Consider the following 22,368-nt stretch of genomic DNA (forward strand, 5'->3'; position numbering starts at 1 on the left):
TGGTGTCCCTAGTTTAGAGCAAGCTTAGGGACCCATTGAGCATCTCATTGCAACTCCCTCTTGGAAGTGGGGCGGGGTGGAGTGGGCAGAGTACAGCCTGAAATTGGCGACACGGAGACCCAGGATCGTACGCTTCGGCTCTCTAGCGGATCAAATTCTAGCCACCTAGACCAGGGTCGTTAGTACCCCCGAAAATGGGGGAGGTGTGGCTGAGCCCCAGGAGCGCCTCTGCTTCTGTTCCTTTAAGGAGCCGCTGTTTAGCATTCCTGCCGCTGCCTGACTCTGCTCACTGATTGGCTGGAATCAATTGAGAAGAGAGCCACGGAGGGATGCTCTTGACTCCACTCAGATCCATCCTGGGGACCTGAGCAGAAGGGGTTCTCGCCGCACCTTGCCTTTGCCTGGCCTCCCGCTTCTTCTTTGCCCCTGGGCCTCGGCCCAGAAGCCACAACGGGCGACACGGAGCCGCCAGTGCTGGAGGGAGAGCCATGGGTGCGGGGCAGCGTGGGGGCAGAGGCCCCAGGACGCCCGCCTGGTCCCAGGCCCCGCTCCGCCCGGGCGCCCCCACGCGTACCCCCGCCTTCTTGGTCTGAGCAGTGTGAGTGTGCTCGGGAGCCCGGTGGCGGCAGCGTGGAAACTGGCGTGGGCTGGGGGGTCCGAGCCGCGGGGGGCAGTGCCATGCACAAGCACCAGCACTGCTGTAAGTGCCCCGAGTGCTATGAGGTGAACCGCCTGGCCGCCCTGCGGCGTCTTGAGCCTCCTGGCTACGGGGACTGGCAGGTGCCAGACCCCTATGGGCCAAGTGGGGGCAATGGGGCCAGCTCCAGTTATGGAGGTTACAGCTCGCAGACCCTGCCGTCACAGGCAGGGGCTACCCCGACCCCTCGCACCAAGGCCAAGCTCATCCCCACAGGCCGAGATGTGGGGCCAGTGCCCCCTAAGCCAGTTCCCAGCAAGAGCACCCCAAAACTCAACGGCAGTGGCCCCAGCTGGTGGCCTGAATGCACCTGTACCAACCGGGACTGGTATGAGCAGGTAAGGACCGGCAGATTGGGGGTGGGGGTGGGAGGGCTAGTGGGACAACCCCAAAAGACTAGGTATGGATTGGGGTCTAGGAAGTCTGAGGAACAGTAAGGGTTGTTGGGGCTCCAAGTCTGTAGACCTGAGCCTTAACACTGCAGCTGAGGAAAGAGAGACTGTTGCAAATAATGTGTTTCCATGTGTGTGTTTAGGGGTCTCCATTTGGAGGGGATTGGGAGGAGCTGTTTGTATCAAGGGGGTGATGGTATGGCGGAGGGGCACATTTTCTAGTGTGGGGGATTTGGGATTGTCTCAATGCAGGGGGGGGAGGTTGGCAGTGTCTCTGTGTCTGGCAGGGGGCGGGAGGTTCTGCGGGGGTTGTATGTGGTGTGTGTCTCCATAGGAGGGGAGGAGGGGGGCATGGTGCTCTGCGTGGGGGGGAACATGTGTTTGTATGTATGTTGGGGTATGTGGAGGAAAGCAATGGAGCTTGTGTGAATGTATGTAGAGGAGCCCAAGTACCCAGCTGGCTAAGCTTCCTCTTTCCATACCATGAGTCCATCTCCCATCTCAGTCCCTTTGTGTGTGAACATGCACATGGATGTGTGAGGATGTCTCTCTGAATGTGGAGGTGTTCCTATAGATGAGGCTGTAGGGATAGCTGTGTTTGCCTGTGTGTGTCTCCATGTATATGTGTGTAAGCATGTGGCTTCAAGAGTGTACACACGTGTGTGTGTGTGTGTGTGTGTGTGTGTGTGTATGTGTGTGTGTTGTCCCTGGTGAGAAGCGCTTGACAGGCAAAAGAGGGGAGGGGGAGGATGTGAGACATGTCCCAAGCAAGGCTGAGAGGCTGCTGAGAAGGACAGACTCTTTTGTCCAAGCTGCTCTGAAGTGTGTGTGCTGCGGGGGGTGGGGGAGGTGGGGGGTGTTAAACAAGCCTTCTTGCTCCAAAGCAGGCATATTGCCTGGAACCAGGCAAAGGGCACCTGCCCTAGTGCAGGTTCTGCCCTGAGTGGGACATGGCCCTTATAGGTACCCACAGATGTGGGAGAGCTTAGCTCCCCAGTCCTGATTTGGCACAGCTTGGGAGCCCCTGGGTGCTGGGCACAACTCCGGCTTCCACTCCCAGCCTGAACCGCCAGCTTAGAAAATGGAAGGAGCATCTGTGGGAGAAGCAGCAAAATGGAGGCTGGGCCAGCAGAGCCAGGTCTCTGGCACACATGGCGGAGGGCCTGCCTAGTTCTTCAGTTCTGCAGCCCCCAGGGTGGAAAGAAAGGAGGAGGAGAGGTTTTGCTGTCTATGGCAGGTGCTGACTGCCACAAAGTGGTGACCATTCTGGCCATCCCTGTCCTCTTCTGAGGATAGGATGTGTTTTTTCCTAGAAGCAAAAGAAGGGGCTTCTTGGAGAGACGAATCCTCTGTTCTGTCTGTCTGTCTGCCTACACCTCTTCCTGTGTCCTTAGCCTGATTCTTTGCCCTCTCCAGTGAGTCCCCTCTCTGCTTTACCCCTCCCTTACAAACATACGCTCATGCTTGGCCTGCCCAGTGGGAAATAGGTGCAATTCCAGGGTTGGGCACGTCGTGTACTGTTTCTTTACTAGGCTGATCTTTGGATGGCTCCTGACCCTAGAGGCAAGGTCCCTGAGTGAGAGTGGGACCAGAGATAGAGGGCTAATTCCTGGGAGCTGAGACCCCCAGGTACCACCCAAACTAGGCTTGAGGCATGACTTGTCACATGTGGAGCAAACATGGTATACCAGGTGCACAAAAGATCTACATGGGCTTTCTTTTGCTCTGTATCTATTGCATTGTACTTCAGTCGGCTGTGTTGGTTTGGGGTCTCTGAAGAACCAGTGATTTTTTTTTTCCTGCTGGGACCAGGGTGAGGCTACAGTTGGAGTCCTACTACTGACTCCTTAAGACTACAGAACATGAAGGAGGAAATAGAGGAGGCATGGCTAGTCAGCACTCTTGAAGCCAGTGCTGCCAATGATGAAGGTGGGAAGGGAGAAGCAGAGCTGGATCTGTTAGAAGAGCCCTCGCGCTACGTTTCCAGCTGTTCTTTTCTGGGGCCAAAACTTAAGAAAGGTGTAACATGGCCAGAGAAAATTTGGATCAGTGCTGGGACATCTGGTGAGAGAGACACGGGGGTTCCTTCCATTTTCAAAATGATTGTGGGAATGAGGAAACAGGTGTACCTGTCTGTGCAGACTCAGATTTCCATTTGAACAATGGCCACAAGTATGTCCTGTCTGAAAGGCAGCGTCTATGTGTTGCTGAAAACAACCTGTTTTCCCATCGCTACTGTGTGTTAAAGATCACAAATTCTGCTTCTAATGTCTACGGGTCATCAGGTTCTCCTTCATGGGGAATTTTGTCTACCCCAGTCCTGTCCTACCTTGGTTTATCCTCGTACTCCTGGCCAATTTTCCACCCTGACCCTTTCTTCTGGGACACAAAGGGTTCAAATCAAAAGCCACTTTGGAAAAAATGGAGTAGGATTTTCACTCCTGTACATTTGAAAACTTGGATTTCTGGAACCTCTGAAGGAGGTGTAAAAATAGGAATTCCAAGGTACTCTGATGGAAATAACATGGGGAAGAAATGATCAGCCAAAATACCACTGGCCTTGAAGCTTTCTATAACCCAACGAGTACGTGGACATGCAGGTTCTATATTCTAACTCCCATTGTGCCCTTAGGCACATCCCACAACTTCTCTGGGCCTTAGTGTCCTCAACTGTCATGTGAAAGTTGTTGGATAAGATGGTGTCTGTTGTCTTCCCATATCTGACATTGTGGGAGTCTATGATCTGGAAGTCAGGGTGAGCTGTGGTTCAGAAATGGAGAGGTTCCTTGGCCAGGCTTCTGGTCACTTCCTATGCATATTGGGTATGGTACAGTTTGCCCACCATGCTCCATCTCTGCCATCCCTCTTAGGCCAGCCCTGCACCCCTCCTAGTGAACCCTGAGGCCCTGGAGCCCAGCCTATTGGTGAGTGCACCACTGGTTGGCTCAGTCTCAGACAATTGATATGGGCTAAACAAGCAGCTGGGTTTGGACTGCTATTGTTGGAAACAAGGGGAGGGCTGTTCTTGTTTGGGGTCAGCCTGTCCCCATCTGTGGTCTACAGATGCCTTGTGGTGTGCTTGGGATCTTTGCGGGAGTGGGGAAGGAAGCAAGTTTACTAGAGGGCAGATGACTAGGAGGGCAGAAAACACTGAAGGAAGTACTTCTGTTCTTTTAGGTGAATGGCAGTGACGGCATGTTCAAGTATGAGGAGATAGTACTAGAGCGGGTAAGTTTTCCAGTAGGGAGATTGGGAAATGGGAGGCAAGGGTTGCATCCAGGAGAGGGGAGGGCTCTGAGCAGCATTTCAAGACTCACAGGGGAGCCTGAATTGAGAGTTCGGGGAAACAGGACCCTCAGAAGCCATATCCATTGCATCTATCAATCACCTCACTTAGAAATATTAATTGATCTTGTTGACTGAGGCCTAGAAAATTGGGGTGGGGGTTGGTTTGATGAGGCTTCCCCACCAAAATGGTCAACACAGGCTGAGAAAATGCTTAGTTTCTGATGAATGTGTCCCATCCTACCATGGGACCCTGAGAACCTACTCGGGGTAAAGAGGGAGATAAAGTGCCAAGAACTCTCCTTTGTGCTCTCAGAATGAAATGACTGTGGCCTTCCACCCCTCCTCAGGGCAACTCTGGCCTGGGATTCAGTATCGCAGGTGGCATCGACAACCCTCATGTCCCTGATGACCCTGGCATCTTTATTACCAAGATCATTCCTGGTGGAGCAGCTGCCATGGATGGGAGGCTGGGGTGAGATGGCCTGGAAGCAGGGCTGTGGGTGGAAGGGACAGGATGGAGATGAGAGGACAAGGACCAGCCTGGCAGGATGATCCTTCCATTATATTGGAGAAGGAGAGGGAAAGGAGGAAGGGAGAGAAGAGCAGAGGGAGGATACAGAAGACATAGTAGAGGAATGGTGGCACAGTGGCATGCCTCTTGGGCTTTTTCCACAGGGTGAATGACTGTGTGCTACGGGTGAATGAGGTGGATGTGTCCGAGGTGGTGCACAGCCGTGCCGTGGAGGCACTGAAGGAGGCAGGCCCTGTGGTGCGGTTGGTGGTACGGAGGCGACAGCCCCCACCTGAGACTATCATGGAGGTCAACCTGCTCAAGGGGCCAAAAGGTGAGGCCCTCTTGGTTCCTATGCTCTAGCCACCCACCCCCAGCCCCTGGTTCATGGCTGTTCTGAGTGGGGATGGAAGGGAGTGGCCTTTCTCCTATCAGGAGTCCTCCAGTCCCAGCTCATAGACTTCTTTCTTGACCTCAGGTTTCAACACTTAATGACCTTGGGATGATGGGCTGGTGTTTGGGATTGCTGGTGGGAAAGGAGCTTTTGGAGGGGATGGTGAGATAGCTGGGGTGGAATTGGCTTCGAAATGGATGAAACATGCTCTCTCCCACTTGCTGCTGGCTGCCATCTAGGCCTGGGTTTCAGCATTGCTGGGGGCATTGGCAACCAGCACATCCCAGGAGACAACAGCATCTACATCACCAAGATCATCGAAGGAGGAGCTGCTCAGAAGGATGGACGCCTACAGATTGGGGATCGGCTGCTTGCGGTGAGATAGCGTTCATAAGGGTGCCCCAAGAGTAAGGTAGGGAGGAGCAGCTCTGGTGCCCTGTCACTCCATCTAAATCTCAGTAGAGGATGAGGCATTTTGGAGAATTTCAGGATACTGCTGAAGTTGTGTTTACCCAGACAACAAGGCCCCAGTTCTTTTCATGGTGGGGCCAGCCACGCTTCTAACCCTTTAACTTTACCCTACTTGGACCTGTTAGTATACTGAAAGAGCATTCTTTTGAGCTCCCTGGAGAGATTTTTTTCCCTTCTAAGACCCACCCCAGGGTATCTCCTCTTCTAGGTGAACAACACCAATCTGCAGGATGTGAGGCACGAGGAAGCTGTGGCATCACTGAAAAACACATCAGATATGGTCTATCTGAAGGTGGCCAAACCAGGCAGCCTCCACCTCAACGACATGTATGCTCCCCCTGACTATGCCAGCAGTACGTACCCATTGGTCTTTGGCCATGGTTTCAGAAGGGGAAGGTACCTGTACCCTTTGTTTGGAGAGAACAAGCATAGATATTGTCATAGCTGAGACCAGGTCCCAACCCTGTGCTTGGGAGTCGGGTGTCCTTGGGAAAGTCCTTTTCACACAATTCAGTTTCCTCTTTAGCCCAGAGAAGCTAATGACATGTATGCTGCCTTCCTCATAGGACCGGTGCAAGGATAAAATGAGATCATGGATGAGAGAGCCCTTGGAAAACTATTAAGCTACAGATATGTGAGGGATTAGTATTAGTCACATCTCTAGTCATGCCTTTCTTTGTAGACTGCCTTGACTTCAGCTCTTTCTAAGAGTCACAGGAATAAGTCTCAGGGTTTAGAAAAGGACTGAGGAGGAGGAACCCTGGAGTGAAGGTGGGTAGTGGATAAAGCAGATAACAGTGTCGTAGGGAATCAGCATCCCTTGGTCTTTTTTGCACCTGAGGTAGGATGTGAGGAAAAATCCTTGGAGGGGGTTGGGGAAAATCCCATAGTGGGACATCTCTAGACTCTTTTCTCTCTTTTTCCACCTCAGCTTTCACTGCCTTGGCTGACAATCACATAAGCCATAATTCCAGCCTGGGTTATCTCGGGGCAGTAGAGAGCAAGGTCACCTACCCTGCTCCTCCTCAGGTGCCCCCTACACGCTACTCTCCCATTCCCAGGCACATGCTGGCTGAGGAAGACTTTACCAGGTAAGACCTTCCCCTACTCTTTCGACCTGGAGTGGGGTGAGGACAGGCCTTCTTGTAGCATGGCATAAAGAAGGACAAGGACCTCATCATTCTCTTCTGATCTGGGGACCTTCTCTGTGAGACCTACGACTCTAGAAGGGAACAGGGGTGGCTGCAAGAATGAGTTCTGCCGTCAGGGGGAGTGCCGAGCGAGTGGCCCAGAACAGAAAATGCAGATCCGGGGTGGGGTCAAGCGTTTGGGGGCCGAGGAAGTAGGAGCGATGTCGGGGTAGCGGGGGTGCTTGCCCTGCGACAGTAGCAAACCTCTCTTCAGCAGCTAGCAGTAATCGCTGAAGAAGGCCTTTCAGCCGACGGGGTTGGCGGGAGTCAGAGGCCTCCAGGCCGGCCCAGGACAACGCAAGGAAGGGCTCCGCCCCGTGGTGGCAGTGGCGGGCTGGGCTGTTGAACTGGTCAGGCCGGCTGGTGTTGCAGGGGCACAGGTTTGCGGGGTGGGGCCTAGGTGGGTGCTGGGCCGGCTGCTGTGGAGGCAGAAGGGTAGGCTAACCCAGGAAGAACCAGAGGAGCCATGGAGAGGGCTCGCAAGTTCTCAGGCTCAAGCTTGGCCGTGGGTTTGAGCTCGGCTTCAGCTTTGGCCTGGAGGAGGGCCTCGCAGAGGTGGGCCTGGCCACTCTGCTCCCTGCGGCCTGGAGGGGATGCCAGGTAGGGAGCATCGCACCTTAGATCAGAACAAGAAAGGAAGAGGCCTATTTGAGATCTGGGCCTCTTCTGAGGAAAGATGCTGTAATAGAGATGGCAAAATAGGACAGTGTGCTGGGGAGTAGGGCGAGTTATGTGGATACCCTCACCTGCGACCATTTAGAGAGAAGTTCCTTGGATATGGCCAGTTTTAATCATATACATATTATATATTTGTCTCCTCTCGTCAGTTTAACCCCGAAGCATTATCTGGGAAGCTGGGATTTCTCTATCTCTTTTTTCCACACCACTAGTCAGTCAGTGGTGGTTGCTATGTTTTGGTGGGAAGGTAGAAAGGCTCATAGTTGGATCATGGAACTTCAGAACTTCACAGAGGTGGGTGTAATGAAAGTATCTTTTGGATGGTGAGGACATCAACTCAGGGTGACTCCACTGTCTTAACAAGTTTCTCTTTCAGTCAAGTACCTTTCACAGAGCTTACTAGAACAGAAGACTCAGGGAAGAAGATGAGCGAGTGAGCTATGAAATTTGGGCCCTAGAGTTCTGGATGAGGTTTTGTTGACCTGAGAGTGAGGGGAATGTCCACTGGGAACTTCACCAGGAGACTTTGGGAAGGAGAGAAAAGGAACTGAAACTTGACACTTGACATAAAAGAGCAGCCAAGCAGGTTTCAGGAGAAAAAGGGAAGGACAGGGTATCACCTGTAGAAGCCCAAGCCCTCCAGCAAGTATGAATCTTGTTGACAGGCTGGTCCTCACGGGGTCAACAGTTCCTGTCATCCTTTCTTCTCTGATCTCCTTTGTTATATCTTTACTTCTTTCCCTCCAGAGAGCCCCGCAAGATCATCCTGCACAAAGGTTCGACAGGTTTGGGCTTCAACATTGTAGGAGGAGAGGATGGAGAAGGCATTTTTGTTTCCTTCATACTGGCAGGAGGCCCAGCTGACCTAAGTGGGGAGTTGCGAAGGGGAGACCGGATCTTATCGGTGAGACAAAGGCGAGGTGGAAGGATGGGTGCTCTGCCAGGCTAAAAGGGAGGAGGGGAGTCCTTGTATCTGCCAAGAAATGTTTCTTGTGACGAGAGAAGGGCTAAGAACTGAAGAAAATGTAAATTGTCTTTATAAATATCTTTAATGAGGGAAAAGCGACCAAGACTAGACTTATGCTTGAGGAAGAAGTGAATGTCCCCGGATCTTAAATTTAATTGACATTTGACTTCCACAAGAATAATTATTACACCAGAGGCATTATATTCTTTAGGCCTAATTTTGGGGGACAAGGATGGAATTTGGGGAAAACATATCCAAATAGACTGAGAGATGGGTTGTACATTCCCCCTTTGTGTTATAAGAGCCTGTGGGGTAGCTCACAGTTCGTCTCTTTTGGGACAGGTGAATGGAGTCAATCTGAGGAATGCTACTCATGAGCAGGCGGCAGCTGCTCTGAAACGGGCTGGCCAATCAGTCACCATTGTGGCCCAGTACAGACCTGAAGGTAAGGGAATGGAAGGTGGGAAGAGATGAAGGAGTTTAAGCTTTTCTTATACTTTGTATTGTTTTCTTTTTCCAATGTAGGTAATAAAGCCATTGACTAGGTCCGTGGTATTCTAGTGCAGTCACCTCTTATTTCCTTTTCATTCTAGACAGTGTGGTTGGTTTGTGTGGTTTAGGAGCATCAATCAAGGCACTGCTTAGAGCATGCTTGTGAGGGATGCAGTACTGCAGAAAGCCAGTAGCAGGCAGCAGGGCAACTGGAAAAGCCAGAAGCGGTGATTGGGAATTGTGTGCCCTGGAAAAGAGTAACTCTTGGTTAGTAGGACTTCAGAGAGTAAGAAATCCGACCTCCTAAGAGATCTTGGGTCAAATATTTGTGAATCCCACTTACTTTTCCCTTCATCAAAATAAGGTGATACCGAGCCCTTGGGGCAGGGGGTTGCGGGAATAGAATCACACCCATATGGAAATCGTTGTATTCTCACAGCTAGTAGGCCCTCCACGGGGGCGAGTGGGCGGGGCCGGTGATGCAAACACATTGATTGGCCCGGGCCATCGGAGGCCTAGGTACGGAGGTGAACTGTAGGAAGGCGCTCCCTAGCCTGCCAGTCAGGACAACCATTGGTGCACAGAGCGAGGCCTCCGGCCGCACGCCCCGCCCCCTGACCCAGGCGGAGGGCGACGGGTGCCCCTCCTCTCCTCGCGCCTCTGGCGTCTCCTCCTCGATCCCCTCCCCCTCCTCCCCTTCTTCCCTCCTCCTGCGCGCCCCGCTTTGTGTCCGTGGTCTCCCGCGCGGGACAGAGGTAGTAGCCGGAGCTTGCTTGACACTAGACCTGGATTCCGACTTGCCTCCAGGTGAGGTGGGATCGACGGGGACCAGGCCCCCTCGCAGTCCCCCCAGCCTCTCCACTGTTCTACTCTGAGCCTCTTTTCCAGCATTGCTCCCCATCTCTGCCCTCTCCCCAGAAAGCCTGCGCTGCGCCACCCCCCCACCCCCACCCCCGGCTCCTTCCCTGCCTCTGGGGCTTCCTCGGCTGCTCTTCGAGGAGCTTTCCGCGCACTAAACCCTGTCTGGCTTTCACCTCCGTGCCATCACTTCTTCTCATCCATCAACTGTTGCCCCTTTTCGCCCTAAAGCCTCACTGCTGCCTACAGCCTCCTTCCTGCTGTGTCCCTAGCTGCCCTCGATCCCTCAGAAGAATTTTCCAAAGCTTCCCCCCACCCCGCGCATTTCTCTTCCTAACCCTAGGAACTCCAGCAAATAGTTTAGGATTCTCGTGCCCCATGTCTTCTGGAGGCTTTCATTCTGTACCAGACATCTTTAGTCCCCCCTCCCTCTTGTAAGCCTGGCCTTTGTCCCTTAGGACTGCAGCGCCTGGGTTCCTTGGACACCCAGGCCCTGCAGGCCTGTAACCCCTGTGGAGGAAGGGACCTGGTCCTGGCAGGTGCTCTAGTTTTCTACAAGAATGGCAGAAGCCAGGATCCCTGTGACAAAGCTAAGAAGTCTTAAAATCCGACCACCTTTGTCTTCCCCGCCCCTCCCCCATGGTAGTTTAGTGCCTTCTGAGCCCTAAGAGAAAGGGCCCTGTCACCCTTTCTACCAGGCTTGGTGGGAGACAGGAGTGCAGGGAGGTAACTAATAAGAGAGCTTGTTGGGCCAAGATAATTGGAAAGAGAAATGCAAATGGACACTTCGAATGATTTCTCTCCATGTTTGGCGTTCAGCTTCCTGACAGGCAGTGCTCCTTAGGGATATTGTTTTTTTATGAATCAGGCTTGTGATGTTTGCTTCTCAGGAGAGAGTTCGCTATTGGATTTTTCTTAGCAATTAATATTTATTTATTTATTTTGCTCTCATTTTAAGAGTAGGTTCTGCAAAGGAAATGGCTTCTCATTGCTAATTGCCTGCCTGCCCCACCCCCTGCCCCACCGTGTGTGTGTGTGTGTGTGTGTGTGTGTGTGTGTGTGTGTGTGTAAGAGAAAATGATGTTTCGGTTATTCTCTCTGATGCTGGGCACATGGAAACAATACTGTGAATTTGTCGGGTGGTGGTGTGTTGGAAACTGGTGACTAAATATTTCTATGACTTTTGTTTGGGGAATGCAACTGGTCTTCGTAAAAAGCTGTAAGTGGCTCTCATATTTAGCATGAGAGCTTAAAATAGCTTTGACTAATTAGAACAGTCAGGATAAGAACTTTTCCCTGCCTTTTAAAATGTTTTAAATGAGATATAAGTCATAAAATCATTCACTCCCTACATGTAGGTCTATAGTTCAGCAACACAAAGTTTTGCCTGTGTTCTCACAGGTAAATTGAGAACATTTTCATGATCCCTCATCTCCTTTTAATACACAAAGAAGGGCTAGCATTGGGGAAGTGATAGGTTTGAGGCAGTTGCTTCCTATTGTATCTTCCTTGAACATTCAGTGGCCTGGATGGCAATTTAGAAATGTTCCTAACGAGATTTTTTTCTTTTTTAATGTGTGGCTTACTTATTACGGATTAGTGAGATCTAGGAACTGGGTCTTTCTCCTTGAGTTTAAATATTGTGGCTAGCATGGGTGCTGAACAAAGTGTTTTTGTAATGGAAATTTGGGAATATGAAATAGAAATAGAAGTGCTAAATAACAAGGTATCACAGTGAAAGATGTTATTTAATAGTTTCAGTTCTGCACATTGACACACGCCTATAATCCCAGCACTCAGGGATGCAGAGGCAGGCTGTGAGTTCGAGGCCAGCCTGGTCTGCAAAGCAAGTCCAAAGCCACACAGAAACACTGTCTCAAAAAAAAAATAGTTTCAGTTCTGATTGTGGATACCAAAATCCTACCTGTTAGTTAAAAATCTCATCAAAATGGAAATTTTAAACAACTGGTACACAGCAGAGGCTTTCTTCCAAACTATTTTAAAATGGTATTTCTCATTGACATATCAAATTGCAGCACCAAGGTGAAAATGTGCTTGACATTATAACATTTTGGGATCTTCTACACTCCCCCCCCCCCCCAGTTACTCTGTTTCAGCCTCTGCTAATAAACTGAGCTGTTTTTCTGGAAAGACCTTTTGTTTTTAGGGTAGAAATCTGATCTCTAAATCAAGAGGTGAGCCAGGTATTGATCATATAAAATACCCCAACTGGGGACTGATTTTGTGAACAGTCTTCTTTTTTTTTTTTTTTCTACTAGAATGTAAATCTACACAGGGTAGGAAGGAGTATGCTAAGCTTAGGAGAGAATTACTTTTTCCATTTCAAGGTGCTTAATGATCTCACCACAGACACCCCTCCACATAAGGCCTGGAAGAGCTTGGGATCAGGGCTGATAATAACATGAAAGTTTCAAAGAGTTATTTTTCTTACAGCATTTCCCAATATTTGGGAAGGAAGGATGTGAACATTACTACCCTATCAATATGATCTCTCACAAGAGCAGAGATAAAACTACATCAAGGCAAACAAAGTTTTGACACTCCTACTCCATTTCTAAAACAAGGCTAAGGCAAGGATGAAGATGAATCCTCAGTAGTGAAAAGGCGGAAAGAACCCAAATGTCCATCAAGCCAAGAATGGATAAACAAAATACACTCTAACCATAGATCAAATTTTTATTCCACCATAAAGAACAGATTATCACAACATGGCAAAACCTTGAAAACATTAAGTAAAAGAAGCCAGGCATTTCTTTAATCCCATCACCACTCCAGAGGCAAAGGCAGGCAGATCTCTGAGTCCCAGGCCAACCTGATCAACATTTTGAGTTCCAGGACAGCCAGGGCTATATAGTGAGATGCTGTCTTAAAAACCAAACTGAAACAACAAAACAGTAAGAAACCAGGTATATTGTGTGAGTTTATTTACATAAATTGGCCATAAGAGGCAAGTTAATGAAAGCAAAAGACCTAGGGTTGTAGTGAAGAGAGGAATAGGGATTCTCTCTCTCTCCCTGTCCCCCCCGCCCCAACTCTTGTGCAGGGGAGATACATTAGGACAGCCAGGGGAGTCGGTGGTGGTGGTGGTGATGATGATGATGATGATGATGATGGTGCACACCTTTGATCTCAGCACTGGGAGGCAGAGGCAGGCAGATCTCTGAGTTTGAGGCCAACCTGTGTTTTGTTTGTTTGTTTGTTTTGGTTTGGTTTTTGGTTTGTTTTTTGTTTTTTTTTTTTTAGGGGGGGGATAAGGTCTCTTTACCAGGCTTTGGTTGACCTAGCACTTGCTGTGTAGATCAGGCTGGCGGCAAACTTCTTAGAGATCTTCCTGCCTCTGCTTCCCCAAATGCTAGTGTGTGCTACTACACCTGGTTTATCTCAGCGTTTCAAGTTTGGTGATCATATAATCCTGCCCCCAAAGAAATAGTAGTGGGGAAGAGATTTCTAGAACCAAGTAGGAGATTCTTCTACAGAAGCAAAGTGACTTTCCCACAGGGAGTAATTTGTTGGCAGGGGTGGGGGTTGCAGTTCAGGAAGTTGCTTTCCTCAACTTAATAGCAAATGTGTACAGACTTAGAATATTAATGGTATAAAGTAGGCATTTCTCATTTCTTCAGCTGAAAGGGAGTTATAGATGTCATTCCTTTTGAATGCTGGGGATGCTATCCAGGGCCTTAATGTATGCTAGGCAGGGGCTGTGCCACTAAATGTCATTCACTTTTTATGACAACAATTAATTCAAGGCTACACATAAATGGAGTTTAATAGCTTAATCATCACCCCAAACTTCCTAACCCACTCAGCCCTAGGCAAACACAAATCTCCTTTCTGTTGCTTATGGAGTTATTGGTTTGTTTGTTTTTTTCTGAATTTTTCATACAAGTGAAGTTATATGGTGTGTGGCCCTTTGAGACTGGCTTCTTCGCTTAGGATAAGATCAAAGTTAATTTATGTTGTACCATATATTTGTACTTCTTTTCCTTTTATGGATAAATAATATTCCAGTGTGTGTATGAGTGTGTGTGTAGTTGTTTTTGAGTTGTTGAGTTGTTTCCACTTTGGAGCTGTTATGAATAATACTCAGGAACATCAGTGTGTGAATCTTCCAATGGACATAAGCTTATATATTTCTTGGATATATTCTCTGGATCAAATCACATTACCATTTCCTTTAGAGGAGTGTCAAGGCTGCTTTCAAAGGACTCGCACCATTTCTGCATCTTCCCCAACACTTGTTAGCATCAGTCCTTTTGGTTGTCACCAAACTGCTGAGTGTGAAGTGGTATCTCACTGTGGTTTTGATTTGCATTCTCTGATAGTAATGCTGAGCATACTTCAAGAGCTTGTTTGTTCAGTTTTGCTTTGCTTTGATTGTTATCCTGTTTACAAATTAACTTAGGAATACATACGGCCAGGCTTGCTGTTGCTCCAGTGATTAGAAGGAACCCAAGAATAACTAGCTCTCTTATCAGCTGAGTGTGCTGGAGGAGTATAAGGCTTGACTGAAGATCCTTTAGCTAGAAATACTGACCTGATAAAAATGATAAGGTTCACCTTTTTTGGAACCAGATTATTGAGATATAATTCACATGCCATACATAATATGAGTATGTCCATTTAAAATATACATTTCAGCTGTTTCTACAACTTTCAGCATTTCTATTACAGTCAATTTTAAAATATTTCTCTCACTCCCAGATGCCTTGACCCATTAGCGGTCACTCCTTGGTTCCCCCTAGCGCTTTCCCTCCTCACAGCCCTAGGCACCTTCTAATCTTTTGCAAGCAGTTCATGTAAACTTTGCAACATGTGACCTTTCGTGCCGAGCTTCTCTTAGTGTAGCCTTTTCAGTGTTCCGCCGTGTTGTGACATGTATCAGTTTTTCACTCCGTTTCAGAGTGGAATAATAGTCCAGTCTATGGTTAGAGTACCCATTCTTTGGTTGATGAGTATTTGCGTTTTCACTGTATGAATACGACTGTTACACAGATTCCCGAAGGAGTTTTTGTGTGAACAGATGTTCTCAGCACACTTAGATTTACACCTAGAATTAAAATTGCAGTGGGTCAGAAGGTAACATTTTTGAGGAACTGCCAGACTTTCAGGCCCACCCAGTTTTGTAAACTTAGGAGACAATGTGAAGTGTTCCTTATAGTTTTGCCCCTGGAGCTGCGTGTGTCTTTGTGTTGGGCTTTTCCTATTCTGTGTTTCTGTAGCCCAAGGACATGGTAGTGAAATTTGGCACAGCATTTTGAATTTAGCTAGACAGGTGCTTTCTTGTCCTGGCTCGGTGGTATGAGTCAAAATCTTAAGAACTTTGCTGTTGTAAAATATCAGATATTCCTGCTGGGTAGAATGATTATGATAACGATGTATTAATACGAATGGATTATTTCTTAATGTAATTACAGAGTTTAAGAGTTTCTTTTTTCGTTTTTTAAATTTTTATTTCTTGTGCATTGGTATTTGTCTGCATGTTTGTCTGTAAGAGGGTGTTGGATCCTGTGATTGAGGTACAGACACTTGTGAGCTGCCATGTTAGTGCTGGGAATTGAACCTGGGTCCTCTAGAAGAGCAACCAGTGCTCTTAACTGCTAAACCATCTACCCAGCCCTGAAGATTTCATTTTTAATTCATTGTGTTAGATGTTGAAATCTTGACTGTGACATTGACACTGTTGTTAAAAAAAAAAAAACAAACAAGTAACACTTTGTATTATATTCTGCAATAGGGTTAATATTCTGTTGCTTTAAACAGAGAAATAGAGGTAGAATAATTTGGGACAACCACTGCCACTGAAATTAAAACTACTGTCTTTGTGCTCACTTCGGCAGCACATATACTAAAATTGGAATGATACAGAGAAGATTAACATGGCCCCTGCACAAGGATGACACGCAAACTTGTGAAGCGTTCCATTTTTAAACCCTGGCTCAGATGTAGCCCATAGACTCAGTCTCCAAGTGGGTTCCCTAGTAAGGGGCACAGGGGCTGTCTCTGGCTGGCTCTTTGATCACTTCCCCCTGAGGGAAGAGCAGCCTTGCCAGGCCACAGAGGAGGACAATGCAGCCAGTCCTGATGAGACCTGGTAGGCTAGGCTCACATGGAAGGGGAGGAGCACCTCCTCTATCAGTGGACTTGGAGAGGGGATGGGGGAGAAGAGGGAGGGTGGGATTGGGAGGATAAAATTAAATAAATAAAATAAAAATAAAAATCTCCTGTCTTCGCTACTCTTGTAAGATACATGCACATACACATGTACACCCCACATATCTTTAGTACAATATATAGACACTAAACTCATATGTATGTGCTATAGAGATAATCTATATCAGAGAAGCCAAGTTCCTGAGATTACTTCTGAGTTTTTCTCTAAATGGATAAAAATCCTTGACTTTTAAAAAAAATATTATTTTTTATTAATCACAATTGATTCACTTTGTATCCCAGTTGTAGCCCGTTCCCTCTTCCCCTCCCAGTCTCACCCTCCCTCTCTCATCTCCTCCTATGCCCCTTCCCCAGTCCACTGTACATTCTGATTCTAGCCTATCCGGTCTCATCAGGACTGGCTGCATTGCCTTCCTCTGTGGCCTAGTAAGGCTGCTCCCCCTCAGGGGGAGATGAAATTCCTTGCCTTTTAGACTCAATTTTCTAATGTATAAAATGAGGAGATAATGTAAAATGTTTTGTGATATGTTTTCTAGCTAAAATTTCATGTGAGATAAGTGGAAGTGTGTTTTAATTCAATTTATGAATTCGTGTTTGTACTTATTAAATCACGCTGTCTTGAAGTAATAGCTGCCTTGCCATAATAAAGGGTCTCATCCTTCTTTCTTTCTTGTGTTAGGCTTTTATCCTCTTGAAAAGGGCTTCTGTTTACTTTTCACTGAATTCACAGCTCCTTTAAAAGCAAGGGCCCTAGAGAGCTTTTGAATTTTCTGCCTGACAAAATTAAGTGATGAAGTATTTTGTTAGATGAATATAATGAAGATGATATATTTTCTATAAACATGTGCTTTAAGGATTTAGATTCAAAAGAAGAGAAAGAATTTTGGGAAATGTGGGGTTAAATTCCAAACTGGATTTTCTAATGTTTTTTTCTTAAGATTTATTTATTTTGTACATATGAGCACTCAATTTGCACGTATGCCTGCATGACAGAAGAGAGCATCAGACCCCATTATAGATGGTTATGAGCCACCATGTGGTTGCTGGGAATTGAACTCAAGGACCTCTGGAAGAGCAAACAATGCTCCTAACCACTGAGCCACCACTCCAGCCAGATTTTCTAGTGTTTTATAACTACCCTGATAAGAGGTATGCATCAAAGTCAGAAGGTAAGTTTGGTCAAATCTCTGAGTGGACAAGATTTTTATCCTGTGGGTCAGGAAAGTATGGCTGTGGCATATGTAGATTTCAGTAAGGTGCTAACTCAGTTCCTTCTCTTTAGTTTAAAATGGCTAGGTTATAACAGTTATGTGTTCATGTGGTTTTGTTTGCATCTGGTTGCTGAGCTAGGAGCAGTGTAGACTTAAATTTCTAGTATAAGTATGCCCTGGCTTTGTCGTTGGTATACTGTTGGTCTGTTCAGTGTGTCTTCTTACCCAGATCCCTTAAGTTTTATTCCTGGATATAAAAATTTTAGAATTACATTATGAATAATTGGAAATATAGAAAACACAAAGTCTAAAAATTCAAATCACCTATCAAACTACAGGGATAACCACTGGCATTTGTATATCTTTGCATAGTTCTTTTCAAACTGTACATATTCATAGTTTATATATCATGTAATGTGTCTGTAGCTTTTAAAAATGGGATTATTAGTTTGAAGCAGTTTATATTTTTTCCTTACTTTAAACCACATCATGAATATGTTCCTAGGTCGTTCTATATTATTTGAAAAAGATTATTTGAAGTAGTTAAGAAATAGTCCATCATGTGTGTGCTATGATTCAGGTAACCATTCTTCTGTTAGTGGCTATGGATATTTAGGTTTTTTCACCCCAAATATTTTGTTCTTCTAAAATGCTTTAATGAATAACCTTGTACAAGGTTTCTTCGGATCTATAATTATTTCCTGAGAATATGTTCCTTCTAGTAGAATTTTTCATTTAAGGGATATGAACGTGTCTAATGCTTTTGATGCCTTTCTTTTTTCAAATTAGCTTTACCTCTGCAGGCAGTGTAACCTTCCCCCCCCCCCCAAAAAAAAAACAGATTCCCACTAATGAGGAGTAATTTTATTTGTTTTCATTCTTTTTTTCAGTTTTATACATGCATATAATGAATTTCAATCTTTTGCACCTCCCATCACCCTCTTTTATTCCCTTCCCTCTCCTGTTGAACCCTTTCATGTCTTTTTGCTTGTATGCCCCCACTGAGTTTAATTAGAGCTCCTCGTGTGCACATGGGTGGGAGGTTATTTACTGGAGCATGGGCAACTTCTCATCAGTCACCATAAAATTAAAGAAAGTAACACCCCTTCCCCAAGCCACCATTAATTGGCAGTAGTTTTTTTTTTTTTTTTGTGTGTGGGACTGGAGCTTCATGAGCCTTTCCCCATTCTGTGATGAATAGTCGATGGTGCTTCTCAGTTTTGTGCATGTCTTATGTAGAGAAGTAGAGTAGCAATGAGGCTGAGAGTGAAATGACCATGCCTTCTTTGCCGCATACCTCCCATCCTCCAGCTCTTCCATTCTTTTCATCCCATCTTGATACACCCAAGCCTGGAAGTGGGTTATGGTGATGTCCCAGTTAGGGACACTTTAACATTCCTTATTCCCAGCACTTCTACCAGTTATGAGTTTCTTCATTAAACACCATCCAATGCAGGAAAAAAGCTTTTCTGATAAAAGCTGAGAATAGCACTGAGCTATGGATATAAACATGAGTGCTTAGAAGGATGTTTGACCACATGTCCATCCATAAAAATTGATAGGGCCTATGATTGCTCTAACCACCAGCTCTTGACTACTTTGGCAGTACTAAGCACAAATTTCCTTTGCGGAGTCGGCCTCAGATCTATTCATAGAAGTGTATTCATGCCATTACTGCACCGATGGATACATCTTGCCAAGCTGGTCATTATTGTAGCTTACAGGATTCATATCTGGGTTAAGAGTATTGATAACTTCTCTTGTAGCAGCCTGGACAGCATCTTCTACCACTATGAAGCTACAGTAGGATCTTACCACCTAGTTCTGGTCAGCAACCAACAGCAAAACCAATAACCTGTATTGCTTTGGGGGCCTCTGGAGCCTCTCTGACCAACAACTCATAGAGTGTTATCCAACGTCTGCCTCCCACACCTGCCACTGGGGTTTTAATAACCCGTGGCTTCTGTCTAAGTTAGGTTTCTCTTTATGTGATAAATACCACGGCCAAACAGAACTTGGGGAGGGAAGCGTCTGTTTCACCTTACAACTCAACAGATTACAATCCATCAGTGAGGGAAGTCAGGGCACGAACACAAGGCTAAGAGAAAACTGCTTACTGGTTTACTCAGTCTGCTTTCATTTATTTCAGTTCAAGGCTGGCCTCAAACTCAGAGATCTGCCTGCCTCTTTCCTCCCAAGTGCTGCTGCCACCACCACCGCCACTGCCACCCAGCTCTTTCTTTTATATTTTTAAATTTGACTTGTGTACAGTGTCACCAGAGAGCAGAAGAGGCCACTCCTTGTACTGGAGTTACAGCTGGTTGTCAGATAGCATGAGTATTTGCTGGGGATTGAACCTGGGTTCTTTGGAAGAGCAATTAGTGGTTTTAGCTGCTGAGCCGTTGCTCCATCCACAGCTCACTTTCATTTACACTCCAGCACCATCTTCCCAAGGCTAGCACTACCTACAGTTGCCTGGGTCCTCCCGCATCAATCATTAATTTTAAAAATGCCCTACAGGCTTGCCTACAGGTCCAGTCTTTTGAAGATGTTTCCTCCATTGAAGTTTGCTCTTCTCAAATGACTGTAGCTTATGTCCAATTGACAAACAAACCAGACCAAACCAGGATAGATTTTATAAACACTTGAGAGGTAGAAGTAGGCAAATCTCTGAATTAGAGTCCATCCTGGTTTCCATAGTGAGTTGCCGGGCAGGATTACATAGTGAGACTGTCTCAAAAGAAAAAAAAAAAAAAAAAAAAAGGAAAAAGAAATAACCTGGAACTTCTGGGAGGGACATTATTACCCTGTGCAGGATACCCCCATTCAAACTTTTTAAAAATTATATGTTTAGTAAGCTTATGAAATAGTAGGTTTCTTGATGGCCATTTCATAATCCTTAGTGTTGGTTACCACTTTCTCCACTTCCTATCCTCTCTTCTACCATGCTTCCCAACCTTCTACCTACTTAAACTTTTCCACCTCTGGTAGTCCCCTTTCCACTTTCATACCACATGGGTTTTTCTATTCCCCCTACCCATGACTTTAAGGTTTCCCCCTTCCCTGTAACTTCCCTTTATAACTTCCTGGCCTCTGTGTGCACCTGGAATAATTTTTTAAGATCCTCTGCACAGCCATGCATGGTGGTGCATACCTTTAATCCTAGCACTCAGGGAGGCAGAGGCAGGTGGATTACTGTGAGTTCAAGGCCAAGCCTGGTCTACAAAGCGAGTACAGGACAACCAAGGCTACACAGAGAAACCCTGTCTCAACCCCCCCCCCCCGAAATCCTCTACACATTTGATAGGTAAAAATTTTTATTTGATTTATGTTTTCTTTAGTAATAGAATTGAGCCAGGTGTAATGGAACAAGCTTGTTTTTTGTTGTTGTTGGTATGTCTTTCTGAGACAAGTGGAATTCCTCACGTAGTCTAGGCTGGCCTCGAACGAAAGTTTAATATAAGTAAATTATCAGTTCTTTGTTAGATATATTGCAAAGGTTTTTGCAGTTTGCTTTTTTTTTGTTTTTTATTAATTGTTTCAGTGCTGGGAATTAAATCCCAAGGCCTCACATAAACTAGGCAAAGTCTTACTACTGAGCTACACTCTTGGCTCTTTTTGTTTGAGACTGGTTATTGCCTCAGCCTCCTATGTGCTGGGATTACAATCTGCTTTTCTTCAGTGTTTCATTTTCATGTATTTGGTCTCTATTGGGAGGTCTTAAAGGTCCTTTCCTATCCTAAGAGAAATCAGATACCCAGCTTTGTTTTCTTCTGGTTATTTACTATTTTTTTTTTTTTTTTTCCATATTTAAAGTCTTAACTTGCCTACAGTTCACTTATGCTGTAAAGAAGGCAGGTACTATTTCTACTATATTACCATTTATCAAATAGTCCTCCATTTCCCCACTATCTTGAAGACTTGCCTTTATTATAAGGAACATTATTTTATACACTCATACTTTGGATTTGAGGGGTTTCTTATTCTCTCTTATGCTCATGTTTTACCCCTGACTATCTGGTTATTTTTATCAGAGATTACTTGGAAGCAACCACAGATATTTCAGAAACTATAAACTAGAGAAATCTTACTCTAGGTCCCTTTTTCTGGGCTCCTTCAAAAGAAATTTGACTTAAAAGAGATTGAGATGATAGTACAGTAAAGATTGCTAGAGAGTTTCTGATTCTGAGAGAGTGTTACTATGAAGGGAGTTTGAATCTAGATTGTTGACCTGGTAAAATGCAGAAATTGGCTACATCAACTTAGATTGGCAAGCTTCATCATAGGCTGTGTGTCTTTTGGTCATTATGAGGTAGCATCACCATTAAGTGTAGAGCATGCCGATTTGATACTGAGAGCATGGTAAATGTAGAATTCTGCCTTCATTCTCAGGTTTTCTGCAAGAGGTATTTTGCCTTGGGTGACCTTTCGGTATACTTTGATTTGTGGAATAAGGAAGCCAAACACTTAGTTAATCTTTCATTGGAACATGCTATGTGAAATTTCTTTTGAAGTAGAGAGAAGGCTCTATTTGAAGCTTTTACCCAGTGTGACTACTTGTTCTTAGCTTGATGGATGTGAGAGCAAGGTACTTTTGTACTCATTTTCAGACCAGGTGACTGAGTGTAATAAATAAAGCCTTTAGTGATAACAGCACTTGCACCAAATAGCTAGTTTTTCCTATATCTCCACTAGACTCTTGGGGAGACAGACACATGTGCGTGTATGCACGGGCGGGCGCGCGCGCGCGCGCGCGCGCGCACACACACACACACACACACACACACACACACACCAACATCAACAAAACCCACTCAGTCTGTGGAGGAAAACTGAGAAATAATCTTAATAATTTTTTAAGAAATAATCTTAAAAAATAATTTTAAGGCATGCTTACCTAGTGCATCTTGCTTCCTATTTTATTCTCAGCATCCTTCATAATGATGTCCAGAGCCCTGGTTAAGTTTGAATGTGGCTGAGGAAGTACATTGTGACACTGCAGGGACCAGAACAGGCTTCTGTTTAGG

General features: G+C 46.0%; 1 protein-coding gene and 1 non-coding gene across 8 annotated transcripts in view; both read left to right on the forward strand.

Moving 5' to 3' along the window:
• The first annotated feature begins 300 nt into the window (after nt 1-300).
• The window catches only part of Dlg3 (discs large MAGUK scaffold protein 3), a 52,107-nt gene continuing 30,039 nt past the window's right edge, over nt 301-22,368 (forward strand). The window contains exons 1-10 of one of the 7 annotated variants that reach the window (XM_021627876.2): nt 301-1,035; nt 3,960-4,013; nt 4,267-4,317; nt 4,725-4,849; nt 5,053-5,222; nt 5,522-5,658; nt 5,962-6,106; nt 6,685-6,844; nt 8,369-8,525; nt 8,931-9,033. In XM_021627876.2, coding sequence (XP_021483551.1) covers nt 679-1,035; nt 3,960-4,013; nt 4,267-4,317; nt 4,725-4,849; nt 5,053-5,222; nt 5,522-5,658; nt 5,962-6,106; nt 6,685-6,844; nt 8,369-8,525; nt 8,931-9,033 — 1,459 coding nt within the window. In that variant the 5' untranslated portion in view covers nt 301-678. Of the gene's footprint in view, nt 1,036-3,959; nt 4,014-4,266; nt 4,318-4,724; nt 4,850-5,052; nt 5,223-5,521; nt 5,659-5,961; nt 6,107-6,684; nt 6,845-7,076; nt 7,544-8,368; nt 8,526-8,930; nt 9,034-9,733; nt 9,888-22,368 lie in introns of those variants that run through there. The other 6 variants (XM_021627877.2, XM_021627880.2, XM_021627878.2 and 3 more) reach the window with 6 other exon arrangements.
• On the forward strand, nt 15,781-15,887 carry LOC132650299 (U6 spliceosomal RNA). Its single transcript, XR_009588666.1, has one exon. It is a non-coding gene; the product is annotated as a U6 spliceosomal RNA (small nuclear RNA).

The sequence above is a fragment of the Meriones unguiculatus genome, chromosome X, assembly GCF_030254825.1.
Source record: "Meriones unguiculatus strain TT.TT164.6M chromosome X, Bangor_MerUng_6.1, whole genome shotgun sequence".
Lineage (NCBI taxonomy): Eukaryota > Metazoa > Chordata > Mammalia > Rodentia > Muridae > Meriones > Meriones unguiculatus.